The sequence below is a fragment of the Xiphophorus hellerii genome, chromosome 18 (assembly GCF_003331165.1).
Source record: "Xiphophorus hellerii strain 12219 chromosome 18, Xiphophorus_hellerii-4.1, whole genome shotgun sequence".
NCBI classification, from domain to species: Eukaryota; Metazoa; Chordata; class Actinopteri; order Cyprinodontiformes; family Poeciliidae; genus Xiphophorus; species Xiphophorus hellerii.
The window spans coordinates 9,282,973-9,298,952 of record NC_045689.1 but is presented as its reverse complement, the minus strand read 5'-3'; the positions used below and the strand labels follow the sequence as shown (position 1 = coordinate 9,298,952).

Sequence of the window (15,980 nt, the reverse complement as noted above, 5' to 3'; positions counted from 1 at the left end):
TGTAAGGACCTTGCTGAACCCCATCTATGAGTGCCACAAGACCGCCTCCTTTGGTGACAGCCGGCAGATCTTCATCAGCCTTCAATGAGGGCATGAAAGCTCTGCAGTGCACTTTACGGAGTGTAATTAGTGCACTCTGAGGCAGTTTCAGCTCAGTGATTGAACAAGAGGACCCATGAGACTGGCTTATAGGTGACTTCTCTTGGCACTGTTACTGAAGAGCTCAAAAGCAAACAAGAAATAAAACTGCTGTCACACTAGAAAGCCAGCGACCAATTTATGCTTTGTATTTTTTGTCCTGATTGACAGATGGCTTTGCACTATTATTATAATACATCTTCTATTATTTTTCTGCAAAGCCTTAAATCCTCCTCCTTACACTCATTTACTGCAGTGTAAGTGTTAACACGTACCAAACCCTTTTTAAGTACAGTAGTTTTTCTAAACCTTTTCATAGCCTCATGACTTTTCATCTCAACAGATGTTTTACTTTGACACTTTGTTATTTTATTTGTAATCATGCTTTCTCTAAGAACGGAAGTCCGTTCTGGTAGTTGGAGGGTAATGTTGACTCTCGCAAACACATGCCTCACCTAATGTTGATTTTACATGCTGAAATCACCACCGTTTATTTGGTCTTCTAAACCCCTTTCAGAACTACCAGTCAGAGCCTCAGTCCGTCTGTTGAATTCTCCTTCGTTTACTTGAGGCGTAATGATGGTTTACAGAAATCCAGTTTTAGGTTTCACTCTTCCTGCTTTGATTTCTGACCACTGGCAGGCTTTTCCATGTAACATTGCACAGAATTCATTTCCGAAACACTCCAACTTCTTCCCTTCATCTGATGAAAGAACGCCAGATATGAGACAGAGCAGGAAGCAAGGTTCTCTCCCCCCCCCCCCCCTCAGTAGCAGTGTTGACAACAGTCAAATGTGACCTCTTCAAGACAAGGTACATGTTCCTTAAGGGAGGGAAAGGCGAATTAAGAACTGTGGTGAAAGGAAACATGTCAGACATATGTCAGCCACCTCCCTTACCTTGATATGTGTTCTTCCCTTAGCACACAAGTTTCTCCACTGGTTATTTCCAACATTGGACTTTAGGGGGGGGAATCACAGAAGTGTTTCGAGCCGCCGTGTGACGGGCACATGTTCAAGCTGGGCGCATTTTAGATGATCAATGCACTGTGAGGCTTTTGTTTTTGCATTGTGTAAGAACACATCCTTTTCAATTTCCACTTTATACCTTCACCATATGATGAAGTCCTGCTATAAACAGGCTCCTAATTGAGCTGTCTGCTCAGTCCCACTCTTGTCAAGTCTCCAAAAGCAGCTAATATTATCTCTAATCTACACCGAGCGTGATATGTATCCCCCGACTCAGCTTTTGGTCTTTTAAGATAAAGATTGTCTTTTATTGCTGACCTAAAAATAAAAGCTGGCACACTTCTCAAGTTAAACCACTCAAAATATATTCAGTGTAGAATCCCATGAATAGCCTTGCAGTCTTTCATATGCAGATAAAGTGGTGTGTAAATAAAATCAGGGTCATTGTGTTTAGTTGCTTTAGTTTTCTCTATTTTGTGTGATGAGACTAAAACACAGAGCCTATGAAAACGTTATTTTATTGTCTATGACCAAATGGTTTATTCATATTTTCAGACAATACAAAAAGGTTTTGACAGTTGTTCCCCCCCTAAAATACTGTCTACTATATTGTTATATTGCCTTTTCTTTTTTATATTTTCTCCTAATTTCAAAATATATATACTTTGCAACCGACATAAATGGTGATAGTCTGATGGAGCATCTTCTCGGGTACTGATATTCAGAGAATTTCTTTTAATACAAATAACATCATTCCAACAGAAATATGTAGTTGAACTGGGTGTATGCATTGATGCTTGGCTATAAAACACAATTTAATTCTCAGCTGCAGATATAAAAGTTTTTTATGAGTAAGGCTAGCAAGTTTTACTAGGTTTGGTTTACCAAATACTTGTATTTGAATCCATGATGTTTTAAACGAGTGTTTCCATTTTGTTTTTGACTTTTGTTTTTCAGTAACTTAATTGGTTAGTTAAAATTGATAGCAGTGCCCAAATCTAAATAATATATAGATGATCTAATTCTGTATCGTCTCACTGTTTGGGAGTTCAGTTTCAGAAAGCAAAGAAAATGTTTTAAAAATATATTTAGATAAAGCTTTTCCATATCTGCCTCTACTTGGTTCTTATGTTGACAAGTAAAATCAGCTAAAATATGATTGGTTAGTACTAGTCTATTTTCCAATATAAAAAGCAGACACTTTTATTTCATACTTTTACTTATTATATCTACCTAGAATATGAAAAGGTTTGGGTGATTATACATTAGTTGCTCTTTCATATTGATAAAAATATAATGCATATAAGTCCAATCTTCTGACCCAACCATAGTATTTCGGAGATGGCAGATTACATTTCGAGATGTCTTGTTTGTTTTTGTTTTTTTTACAGCCTTAAAGGAAGAAAAGGTCGTGAAGTCCAAGCTAGTTTTCCGGAGCCCAACTTTGGCCAGTCAGAACCCAGAAACAGAACTGGTCCTGGATGGAGAAGACGATAATGTCAGCCTGCTCCATGAAAAGGAGATGGACAACGTTGGCGGTACATCAGCATTTCAAATACTCCAGACATTACTGCACCTCCTTTTTTTTCTGTTTATTTAATCACTTTCCATTAATTGATTGCATTGTTGATGTTGTATTTTAACTATTCATGTTCATTGTTGTCCACAGTGAAACATCATCACAGAAGATTGTCATGAAACCATCATGTTTTCTTATTTGTCCAGGTGCATCTCAATAAATTAGAATATTACTGAAAATATTATTTCTTTCAGTAAGTCACTAAGTGAAACACAATATTTACGTAGATCAGACTGATGTTTTCAAATCGTAATGATGGTAATGTCAGTTTTAAAGCAAATGAAACTACAGTACATTTAGTTTATTAGTTTAAAATATTGTCGGATAACGAATAAACACATTTAATACAATAATTTGGTTTAATGAAAAGTGTGTTAAATACCTGCTTAAAATGTCTTCAAAGAGTATTTTAATCCCACAATTGAGCCTGATCAGAATACATATTCCAGCTTACTGAGATGCACCGTCATGTGCAGTGTTTGAAGTTTGAGTTTTACCGCTGGACCATTTTGCTGACTTTTGACATATGCTTTACACCTCATTGGGTCTTTCATGCTCAAGACCATTTTTTCTTTCTTGCAAGGATCAAGCTTAGCAAACATAAATCAGTATCTAAATGATAATAAACCAACAGTGGTCTGTTTCTGTTTGGACTTTTTCAGAGGAGAAAGTCATGAAATGGATCTGAAAAGAGGGTTGTTTATGGTTATCTAAACATCAGCCTGAACCTAATGTTATTACCGCTGTAATGGTGGACACAATTGAAAATGATTTATATTTAATTATGAAGTTAGAATATCCTGCTAAACTCATTTTACGCTTACTTAAATAATAGTATAATAATATATATATATATATTTTAAATGGATCGTCTGAAATTATATTTGAACCAGCTGTAATGTAAGGTATCCTCCAGTAAAACAAGCCTCTAATCTTCAGAACTACGATCCTTCTCAGTTTATTCTTAATATATCCTAAATTAGCTTTGAAAGTTTGTGTTACACAGGCAGTCACTTATACAACTTGTGCAATTTTCTACTTGTTGTTTGTTTCCTTCAACAGTTCTGTAAGTTAAGCATATACATGCTTTGACTTTAAGCGAGGTAATCATGAAATTTTACTTTTAGCTTTAAAGTTACTGAAATTATTTAGATGTTTCATTATTCATAATTAGATTAAAGATGTTGTATAAGACAGTTGATATATATATATATATATATATATATATCAACTGAACTGTGAACTGTGCTCATATACATTTGTTTGCTTACGTCAGCAAAAAATCTTATTTTCCTAAGATTAAGATAAATTGTTCTTTATAGATTTACATTCCTCTTCTAGTAGACTGTTGGGTGATATTTTTAATTTAATGAGTTTCTCTTTAGTAGAACTTTGAATTGTAGATGTACTGTACATATTTTGCAAATGCTATTTATAAACAAATGTTATATTCCAGGTTTACATTACTTGTTAGGAAGAGAGTAAACGTTGATTATTAAAAATATGTTTCAAAGCCATGCGGTGCTAATATTTTGATGTGTGAATTTAAACCGAAGCAGGGCGCTTATGAGCGGCCAAATCCCTTTAAGATCTCACAGATGAGACTAACCCCTCCTCTCTGACCCAGGGCCAGCAGGCAGCCAAACGCTTCATGTCTGTCAGATGAACCCTTCATCGGCCAATCTAAAGCACATAGCAGAGACTAGTACACACAACGAGCAGCTTTTCTCCGGGGAAAACTACATGTGACCTTGTAAACGCAGCATTGTTGAGTTTGATAGTTGTAATGTGTTTATAACATGCATACTAAGCTAAGATTATTAGCTGGGATTTCTTTTCTATGCTAAGTTCATGTTAAGTTCTTGTTTTTGTCGATAGGGGGACTTCAGTGTGCTGCAACAGTGAGATTATGCTTTTCAGATGAACGATCTGAGTTTGTCCTGCGTATATAATCCCAGGCATGACCAGTCTTAATGAGAGATCTGGGACTAGGTCCTTGTCAACAACAGTCCTCCTCCTGCCAGCCGCTGGGTCAGTGCCTGCTGCTGCTGCCAAAGGGGCGGCGCTTGCACTCATGAGCTCAGGCAGTTGTGGCTACTCAACCTATGATTAGTTTTTCTCCCCCACAAACACTTTAAACGCTGCCTGTGCTCAAGCTTGCATTAAATGAATTTCTTTTGTTTGCACATATTTATCCAGAACTGAGTAAAACAGACGTGTGTGTGAGAGAAAACGAGTATCCGGTCAGACCATTCCTCACGTTAAGGAGTAGTCTATTGTTATGACTCTTCTGCCAGTATACCGGAAGCTTGTTAGCACACCACCAAGTGTGACTTAGCCGCCACAACCGTTTTATTTTGCTTTAATTTTGCCTTTTTTGTATCTGGTTTAAGACCCCATTCGAAATAAAGATTACTCGAGTGGTGACATGTTTGTAAAAGAGTAAAATAAATCCACATTTCTTAATAGATCAACTCTGTATGCCAGAGAAGTGCAAAATGTTGTTTTTTATTATTATTTGCAAATTGTGTTTCTGCAAACTGTTTAAAATCTGTGCAAGTAGCCCACCTTCCTTTTACACAAACATTAGTCAAACACTGCATTGTCTTCTGTAAATAGTAGCTAAGATTAAACTCTTCCTCTAAACACTTCTCCCAAATGTCCACCTCACTGGCATTAGGCTTTTTCCGAGTTTGTTTGAGGCATGTTTTATTTTTCATTTAATAAAAAAGCCCCAACAGTTTATGGGCTTTACCCCGTACAGATCCTTCACCCCATGTAACTTGCCCTTAATTTTATCATTCTTATGTAAACATTTAATGTTATAGCCTAATTATGAGGATCCCTGAGGGGATTACTTCATAATCCTCTTCTGCCGATGAGCAATAGATACTTAATGCTTCAGGCTGCAGTGTGTTTCTCTTGGTGTGGCTCTTTTGGGACAGATTACAATGCCTTGCGCAGAAGTGTTATTTCTTTTTTCATTATACTTTGGGGACTTGGATGACATTAAGGACCTCAACTTTTATTGCTGTTAAACCAAAATAAAATAAAATTAGGAAATGCAAAGAAATGGGAGGATATGTTTCACTTAAGTCTGACAATGACTTAATCTCCTGTAAATAATTCTGCAAATGCAGCTAAAAGAGCTCGAGGTTATTGGTTACCTATGTGAAGCTTGTAAGCACTGTGTAATATTTGCTCTGATAGCATCAGCAGATAGGATCAACGTTAATGGAGCCGAGCAATGCTGAGAAGGAAAAAATATACACGTATCCAGGGGAGGATGGTTTTACTGTGCAGCCTGCAAGAGCGATGAAGGGACGCTCTGGGAGCGCCAACCGAAATCCACTTGTATTTCTGTAACCCTATCTCCCATAATTGGCTGAGGAACGCAGATTAAGATTGACGAGACATTAAAGTGGCTCTTTGGAGTTTAAGGGATCGATAAATATCCCGATTTTCGAGGGCTTTCGCTTGAGAGGAGACAAATCACTGGAACGGGGCTCTACAGCGACACTGATCTGACAACATGAAGGAGGAAGAGGGGGAACTGAAATAAGAAAATGCGATCACTATCAGCCCACCGTGTTCAGAATCCGGCCTAATGGGTGATCATTTGCTCCTGAAATCTTTCTCTAGGACTTTGCTTGTGCTGTGTTACTTTACCTCACTGAGACACATTCAAAGAATTGCCGTCTTAATTAACAGCCTTCATTTTCTCTCTTCAAAAACACACTATCGTGAAGAATTAGAAACTAGACTTTTCTACTCAGTGGCAACACTTTTCTTGATAAACATTTAATTATTAATTAGTTCTTAAAAACAGATTTTAACAAAAACAATTACGTTTTGGTTTTAAACAACGCTGAATTGCACATTTTCCGCACCGCTATCGAGCAAATCTTCTATAGGGACAAAAACAAAGCATTGACTCTATAAGACTAAAAAATGTAAATATTTTCTCTCATTTTTATTTAAACTTTTTTTGTAAATATAAATCCAATCAGAATGCTAACAAAAAAAGCGCCATCACAATTTTTACAGATGGTCTACAGGTCGATAACGGGACTGAATCCGCCGCCCTTTGAAATTAAGGTTCCTTCATAATCTAAATAGAAATATTATCCCGGTAATGTCCCCATGTGTCCGTCCTATTTCACCCTCCCCAGGTCCGGTGGTCCTGAGCAGCTCGGCCCAGCTTGTCGCCCCTGTCCTGGTCGCCCGCGGAACTCTGTCCATCACCACCTCTGAGATCTACTTTGAGGTGGACGAGGATGACCCTGCCTTCAAACGGGTCGACCCGAAGGTAAGTAACCTGCACGGAGCGGGCGGAAGGCTTTCTGTTGTTGTTCCTGTAAAGGAAACAAAAATCCTGCTGCACTTGATTATTTATTCGCCGTTTTGACGATATTCTGTTTTGCAGAGAAAAATCCGAGTTTGTGTGGGGGTTTTTTTTTTATTATTATTTTTACTTTTTTGGTTTGCGTGCGCTTTTAATTTTTGCAATTACTATGTTACTCCTCGGATAACTTCTCAAGCGCATATTTTAAGCCAGTTATGGTTTATTATTTAAAGGGTTTGCTTTTTAAAGAAAACATACACGGGTTTACAGATATTACAATTTTTGTATGTATTGTAAATTTTTCCACACTATTCATATTTATTTTTAATAAATGGTTAAATATTAATCGCACTTCATTATGCTTTTGCATCAGGCCTTCTACGCTACCGTTCAGTTGGCAGTTTTTTTTAAAAAAAAGTGGGGGACACAAGTATATGAAACAGCTCCTTTTATTATCTCTTTAAATTAGATCAAAGACAGAAATAATAATAATAATAATAAAAAAACAGATCACAGATGTTATAATCCAGTGTATTTCAAGTGCATTTTTTTTCGAATTAAACTGTAATATATATATATATATATATATATATACTATATATAGGCTATCATTTTCTTTTTTTTTTTAAATCACGTTGGCCTATAAGGATGATGAAGGAAAAACAACTCGAGTACTTTTAAATAATCATTCAAGTAACGCGATGGAATGTTTTAGATGTAACAAATGTCGCACGCTTACCATCAAAATGTAAACTCTTAAAAAAAAATAGAAAATGTCCATTGAAACAGGTGAGTCAGACTACCACTGATGCAAGAATAAATTAAAAACGTTTCTAGCAGATAAAGAAAAAAGTTCAGATTTAAACAGGTGGATCCTATTTACTTGTCACAGAACAACATTCACAATCTCAGATCACTTGATTCACAATCTATGAATGTATTTACAGTATAATAAAATGTACAGATGTGTTGTTGTTTTTTTTTATTTATTCATAGTTTGTTATGGGGTTGTATTCTAAAGCATTTGGGAAAATGTTGGATTTTATCAGTCGTGTGGTGCGAAAAATAAAGAATAATAATAAAAAAGATCTTTTGTGGCCTTCCGGATTAACTGACAATACTTTGAACTTGCTTCTGAAAAGTCTAGTAACACCTCCAAAGATGAACAGGAATAATTACAATTGATACTGTTAGAAAAGAAAGACCGTAGTGAAAAAAGCTGGGCCAAAAATATTTTAACAGAAAGTCACATTTCACAACAACTGTTTGGCAAATTTTCCTCTGTCCGTTTATGAGCTCTTTAGACCTCTAACACATTTTTTTAAAAGGAAGTAAATCAACATATATATATTTCTTTTCTTTTGTGTTACCTCAGAGTTTCTCCAAGCTTTTGGGGTTGGTCAGTATTTCTCTTGCCAGTCGCCAAGTCTGTTTGGCTGCGTTCTCTAGAGCCGAGTGCGGTTTTCCTTGAAACAGGTCTAAATTAGGCAGAAAATAATGCGGGCACCTCCTGCACTGCAAACACGAAATAAGCTGCAATAGTATCCCGTTCAGGCGATCGCCCAGGCAGTTTTCATCCCAGTCCGACTCCCGGGGATGTTTCTCACACTCGTAGGAAACCAAAGTTTTCATGTGGTAGTTGTTCAGAGGCTGTCCCGGCAGCTCCAGGTGACGGTCTCGCAACGCCTTGAGGACCGACAAGCATTTCTTCCTGCACCCGCCCAGGAGGAGTCGGTTCTCGGCCTCGGCGAACTGCAACACCCAGGCGTCGCTCTCTGCCGAGCTCTGCTTGCCGTTCAGCGAGTAACATTCTTTGGATAGCAAATTGAAACCCTCCGCCTTGACTTCTGCAACTCGGTTGGGTCCCGGCCAGGGTATGTGCGGCAGAGGCCAGTGCGCAGCGCTTCGCGGCCAGATGCCAGTGCACTTGAAAGCAGGCGTTATTTGGACAACGTATCTGTCTCTTATGCGCAGCTTTACCTCGCTCGTGTCAGCGACCATTTTCACAACATCTCTATAGCTGCATTTATCCACAGCCTGGGCCACCAGCGTCTGAAATCTCGACCGGATCTTGCGCGCAGAGAGGTAGCCGGAGGCGGTGATGAACTCGACCCACAGAGACATGCTTCTCTTGCGGCCGTCGCTGAGCTTGAGGACGGCGCAGCCCGGCAGAGAGCCGTCATCTACGAAGTTGAATACTCCCATCTGATTCAGATAGAGGACGACCTCAAACTCGGTGGGAGAGATGACCTCCAGTCCTTCGAAGCGGTTATCCATCTCGCTGAGGGAGCTGATGAAGCGCGGCTCCTGCACCTCCACCTCCTTCAGCACATCCGACACCACCTTGCACACCTCGCGGATGGTCTTGGAGATGGCCGCCTTCCGAGATTGACATTTCTCGTTGTAGTATTTGTTGAGGTGATACACCAACTTTGCCTGGGCGGCTATCATATTAGGGCAGAGATCCGGGTTATACACCGGAGTCTCGCAGTAAGCCGAGGGATCCAACGCGGCTGTTTGTACGGGAGCCAATTTTAGAGAAGAAGGAAAGCAATCTAAAAAGAAAAAAAAAAGTCAGTTTATTAAATGGCGACGTGCTCAGAGCACATGCGTGATAAACATAACAGTCACAGCTGTTGTGCCGTAAACTGCATTGAAGTGCTCAAAACAAGTTCTCAAAATGATCCGAATGACGTGATTTAAAGTCCATTTGCACTTCGGTCAATAGCGGGAAAATGTCTCTTTTTGCTCTGACCGCCGTGCCAGTTTGGAGTCCGCGTAATTGCGCTGAGTGCAGTTTGCCCTCTCGACGCAGATGGCTGGCGTTGCTGTGTTTTACAACAAGGAGACACACACGCACACTCTTTATTATGAGGGAGGAGTTGAGATCAGGATGGCCAATCGCTTTCCAAAGCGTCACAGCAGTTTATGGGAAACAAATTAATCCCCGACTGTTAGCCTATATACAAATGAAAAACAGTACATTGCTGATTTTAAAGCGGGGGTCGGTCGAACACCTACACGTTTGGATTGATCGATATTACTATCATTTATTTATTCATTTATTTTACTAGTCCGACATTCATCCGGTTTTTTCAAACGTCTGTATTAAAAAATAAAGGGGATGTGCTTAGGTTTTTTAATACCGCTAACAAAATTATTAATGCATTTTTTTAAAAAAAAAAAATCTTTTAATTTTCAGCCGTGTACGAATTTAATTTTTTCCACTGAAGGAATTGTGGCTAAATATAATAAGGGAGATTATTCTAAAGTATGTGGCCTTAAAAATACGTTTTTCAAAAATTAAGTATTCACTATAAGTTGTATTCCCTCTTAAATGTTTTAAGCACTAGAAGCAAAAGTGTTTTTGTAGTTTATATTTATTTCTTCTTAATGATTTAGTAATTTATCAAACAGACTAGGGAAGAACGGGATTTTATAATTTTTGCTTTAAGCCGCTAAATTTATAACTATCTTTGGTGATCTTTTTTTTTCGCTTTTTTGAATGTTTTTAAAACACTTACGTTTTGTTTAAAAGAGCGTATTCATGAGACCGATTTCTTTTTTGTGTTGTTCAATGAGAAGGAGTGTGTCTGTATTAACATGCAACTGTATTTTTGCACAGTTACAATTTTATTTACTAAAAAGGAAATGTGTAATTTTAATATTTTTTTAAAACGATCAGATTTTAGTAGCATGAGAAAAAAATTATTTCAAATAATGAAAAATAATAATAAATAAAGATTAAATTTAGATTTCATTTAGTTAAATTTAACTTTCACTTGGTTTCAAATAGTTTGCTGAGAAACTATTTGAAACGAAATGAAATCTTTATTTATTGTGAACATTTCATTGCAAAATTGAGGTACTGTTTGTGTATATATATATATATATATATATATATATATATATATATATATATAATTTATTATTAGGCAGTTTTGAAACAATGAGGCAAGTTTAGCAGTAATTCTAGCATTTAACGGTTGCATGGCTGAATATTTTAATAAGTACCCAGTGATTCACCATGAGGACGCTATGTATCTGCACTTACACTAAATTGAAGAGATGCCTTCCCTGGCTCTCATCAGTGCACTGACACACCATCTCACAGTGTACTGTTCATGCTTTGAAGAGGACTTCAAAAAGATGATGCTGCTGCATAGATCAGATAAGGAACACAAAGGCATTTACACCCATCTCTGCCCTCGTCAGAGCTGCACACAAGCAGACATTATGAGGGCAATCCACTGCTGCTCAGCCTCTGCTCTACCCACACGGATGCGGCTGAGGAGAGGCGTGGTGTGTGAGGAAGGACCTTGATAGATAGGTGACTCCCATTATCATCGCAGCCTGTCATGAGCACATTGCTAGTAGCTGTTTGGCAAGTGCAGTTGTAATTTTACACTGTTACCGGGCAGAAATTACAGATTTGCAGTATGAAATCTAATTGTGTGATATGCCAGAGGTTATAGCTTTTTTTTTTGTAATGTGATAATGCATCTTATTTCTTCAACTGTATCACATTTAGGACAAATTAAATTTCACAGTCATACATTTCAACTTTTACTGACATATATGGGCAGCATTTATTTAGGATACAGAGGGAAGGCTTCCATGCAGGGAGAGGTAGCTAAAATCCAGTTCCTCTATCTGGCTTTAATAGTCTTTTCCTCTGTCTGTAGCTCAGCAGGTACTTGGCTTTTATTGAAACCAGACTGGTCTCACTTCCCAGACTATCATGCTCTAAGTCAGATACCTCAGAGTCAAGTTGCACCTCTTGAATTTATACCTCAGCCTTTGACCATCCATATGCGTGATAGAAGTGTGGGGTGGGGTGGGGGGGGGGGATTTTCATTGAGATTATCGCCTCTTAATCTGAACCATGTGGCTGCACGGTTCCCAGTGCAACTCAACCTGCTCCACAGTCCCATGACTCGAGTTGTCAAGTCTGGCCCCGGACATTCATGTCTTCTTACTCATACCATTACAACGCTGCAGTCTTTTTTGCTCTGTGTCCCGTCCTGCCAGGCTTTTGGGGGCTCCCTGGTTTGATAAATGGGATTGTGATATTAGTGCACTTCTGCTTCTGAACCAGCAAAATGCACGCACGATTGTGTAAATCAATACAATGACTTCTACTTCCTGGCCATGTGACACTGTTTTGAAGGCCTCTTTGTTTTTGGAGCATTCCTCTGCACTTGTGCAGCCTGTCTCTCTGTTTTTCTATTTTCTTCAAGCAGGACTATGAGCGAGGAAATGGAAAAGTTCTGTTTGTCTTATGACTTAAATGCCTTCTGATGATGACTACCTGGACTTTTAATATTGTATTTTCTACTGCTGAGCAGTAATATACAATAAGATCATTGCTGAAGGGTATATATTAACTGGTGAAATTAACCAATATGACCCGCTGCCTCTTGGGATTAATCTATATTAATTAGACAAAATTGTATCAAAATGACTATTTGGAGGACATCCTTAATTTGATTCCTCTGTAACAACACTATCCAACAGCAATGTCAGTAATGCTCTGCTGTAACAGATTTTAACTAATTCTCCGGATTAAGTCATCTCCTCGGCAATCTTAAAAATATCCATTACAGATGATCTTTCGTAATTTTATTAATCCTATTACAGAAGAACAAATAATGTCCATCCCATGTTTTTCCATTAAACTGCTGTGGTTCTTTCAAGCCACTTAAGAACATTCACCAGAGCTACGAAGCTAATGTGAAGATTAGTCCAAATGGATTAAAAAAAAAATCTAAAATATATTTCTGTATAAATCAAACTTAAAAAGTAGGCAATTTAGAGATGTGACACTACTGAGACTCATGCTGTGAAAAATAATGTACTCATGGGATTTCTACCTTTGACACAATTGTCTGTAATTGTGTTTATGAGATTGTCAGAGAGAATTTTATTAATAGAGCATTATTATTCCATGCAATATGGTATCTCTGTAGGAGGCCAGCTAATTTTTGAGCCTGGAGCCTCAATGGGGACCCCCTTCAGATTTTGCCCATTCATTTATTTCCTTCTCTGCTGTTGTGTATTTGCGAACTCATTTGTGTAAGTCAGGAAGCCAGTTTCCTGACGCCACTTAACTGGAAGTTCTCTCAGTATTCACCTTAATAGGCACTCTTCTAAAACTTGCTTCAGCAAAAAAAATCCATTTTATAATTTTATTTTTTATTAAAGAAATGAACAAAAGAACCGTTTTATTAAATACATTTAAAACTTAATTGATTGTCTAATTTTCATTTGACCCTTTACCCCTCCTCTCTGCAATATGGTACGCTTGTCAGCCTGGTGATAGATTACATGCATGCATTTGCATGAATTTAGCATGAGTACAATTTTGTATTGTTTGTCAATGTAACAATCCAGAAAATATTTGGAGCCATCACACAAAAGAAAGAAGAACTTGGCATTTAAAGCAGCTTCTTCTGCACAGGGTGGAAAAATCTCATTGAGGTTAATGTTGCTGCCTTTCAACTTTGCTATTATTACAACATTTAGCTCTGCATTTTTTTTGTGTCGCCTGCCGTGTGAAGTTTCTTGTTTTTAAGTTTAAAATGATCTTGATGATTTTGTGAGAATTATTGTATTTATTTACTTTCCTTTTTGTAATATTTAATGTTACAGTTTGTGTTCTTTTTCAAGGTTTTTACAATTCTCATCGCTGAAAGCAATCAAAACAATTGCAAAGTGATTCATCTTAATTTCAAAATGTCTGCCATGTAAAAGTGGGCGCTGTAATCATCTGCCCACTGACCCCTTGATGCTCATATTCAGACCTCTCTGCAGCACTTATTCCTGATGAATAATTTCAATTCTCAGGTCGATCGAACACATTTCTTACCTGCATCTGACTTGATCTAACATTGGGAGTTTATTAAGGCAACAAAGTAAATAAAAGAATTTGGAGTTTATTGTTAACATTTGCGCAGTCAGTAACAAAATGTTTTTTTGGGGGAAAATCTGCAACAAAAGTAGGTGATGTTGCCTAAATAAGGGATGAAGGGTTCATAATTGCCAGTCTTGGAGATCTGAGGTGCGGGGTGCCAACTGTCAGTGCAGGGCTAATGATGACAAATGTCTCTCTATGCAGATTGCTGCAGCAGTGTGAGAGTGCAGCTGAGACAGGAGGAGAAAAGAAAATGCAAGGGGCTTAACAAGCAAAAGCTTGTGTGCACATTTTTTATTGACCTACATGGAAGTAAACCTCCACAACTGGAGAGATGACTTTAAAAATAAAACAGCTTGATGCTATTCAAAGCCACAGTTCGGCAACAATGCCTGTAAGGTATCTCAATGGTGTTTAGGTCTGTAAGAAATCACTGCGTCTGTAAATGTCAGTCCAACACAAAAAAATGAACCAAAGATATTTTATCACTTTTTAAACCCTTTAGAGGAATTTACTGATGAGATGAATAGATATATATGCTTTTAGAAACGTATATAGGCGCCTCTAGAAAGCAATCATATTTTGGGTAACAGAACCAAACTGTTATTAACTTTTTTTCATTAAACTGCTTTGTAACAAAGGCCATAAATCTGATTTCACTTACTGTGACGTAAGGTTCATGCTAATAAAAGAGCAAACCCGGAGTGCTTCATGGCCAGCTTTCCCCAATTTGTTGCATGAATGGCTTTTGAAAGGGGTCCCTCTCTGTACAAAGGGAGTCTCGTCTTTGTTTGGTTTTGCCCCATCTGTGTCATCTGGTGGTCTTTGCAACGGGGTGGTGTCTCAGGGTGCTCCCCAACGGCGTTGCCAGTTGTTTTATGGACTCGCTGGAGTGGTGCGGGGAGTTCATAAGTTGGCTGGGCCATTGTGAGCTGAGCCCAGCTGACACGTGTGAATTGACTCTAGCATATTGACAGATCATTTCCATTAATGAATCGCTGGAGTCTGTCTTGTTTCACTGTGTGATTTACGCCCCTGCTTCATCATCGTCTGAGGTTAGGGTTAACTAATAACACCCCGAATGGCTTAACTCTTAATTGCTGGATGAAGGGAGTCGTTCCTTTTGGCCAGCATTGGGAACTTTAAAGGTTATTTAAGTGTCTACCTTTTGTTATATACGATCTTGTTGTGATAATTTTTAAAGTGCTAAATTACAAGTTCTAGCCAAGATTGTCCTGACTAGTATGAATTAGCTTCTTGTTTTTAGGAAAACATAACTTACCATGTTAATATAACAGCAAAGAAGTCAGAAAGCAATACTCCTCCATAAAGTTCATGTTTACTGTATTTAACATCTAGTTTTCAGCAGGAGTTAGTGAGCTTGTTTTCCATTTGATAGTGAGCTGCTTTTGTTTGTAGCCACTAGCGTCTCATAAGCTTTGCCCTGGTCTTCCCATGGCGACCATCCAACTTGTTCAAAGCAACAGCCATACACAGCTGATTGCGCTGGCCACAGTCTGGCCTGTCTCCCCCACCACTGCTGTCACATGGAAGCCACATTTGCTCGCCACCATTTTATGCTGCTGTCACCCTCCCTTCAAAAGCGGAGGGGAGAGAGGGGAGGTGAAAAGGAGAGGAGGGAAAGAGGAAGGCTCACCCTGAGCGGATGCTAGACAAAGATGGCAGCAGAGACATTTTGTCTACTTTCATTAGTTCTGCTTGTGGTGAGCTGTGCTGAATATTAGCCCGTTACTAACAGAGCCACACATTGTGGAGTGCAGACAGAGTATGTGTCACAATCATATCCAGCCCACCTTATTTCCATCATTCTCACCTAAAAAGTGGGACACGCGGGGTATGGTGCCAATTGCTCATTTTTTTATGGTAATTATCAGTCTTCAAGCCGTGTTATGTGGTAAGTGTGACAAACTTTATCACATAAATTTACATAAATGTTCCCATTAGGGTCAGATGCTCTAGGATCAGCTCAGATCATAAAAGCAGCTGTAAGTCATACAGATAGGAAGTTTATAAACA

General features: G+C 38.3%; 2 protein-coding genes across 10 annotated transcripts in view; one reads left to right on the top strand and one right to left on the bottom strand.

The window, feature by feature from the left end:
• nbeab (neurobeachin b) overlaps positions 1 to 15,980 on the top strand; it is a 219,835-nt gene that overhangs the window by 145,988 nt on the left and 57,867 nt on the right. For all 9 annotated transcript variants that reach the window (XM_032590852.1, XM_032590851.1, XM_032590860.1 and 6 more), the window contains 2 exons: positions 2,498 to 2,644; positions 6,858 to 6,994. In XM_032590852.1, coding sequence (XP_032446743.1) covers positions 2,498 to 2,644; positions 6,858 to 6,994 — 284 coding nt within the window. The remainder of the gene's footprint in view (positions 1 to 2,497; positions 2,645 to 6,857; positions 6,995 to 15,980) is intronic.
• Positions 7,464 to 9,877, bottom strand: mab21l1 (mab-21-like 1). The gene has a single exon (XM_032590876.1). It carries the CDS (start codon positions 9,479 to 9,481, stop codon positions 8,402 to 8,404), a length of 1,080 nt encoding a protein of 359 aa, XP_032446767.1. The 5' UTR covers positions 9,482 to 9,877; the 3' UTR covers positions 7,464 to 8,401.

What these genes read in the sequence shown, in the direction of transcription:
- mab21l1 (XM_032590876.1), bottom strand. Translation starts at nt 9,481, where the DNA reads ATGATAGCCGCCCAGGCAAAGTTGGTGTATCACCTCAACAAATACTAC.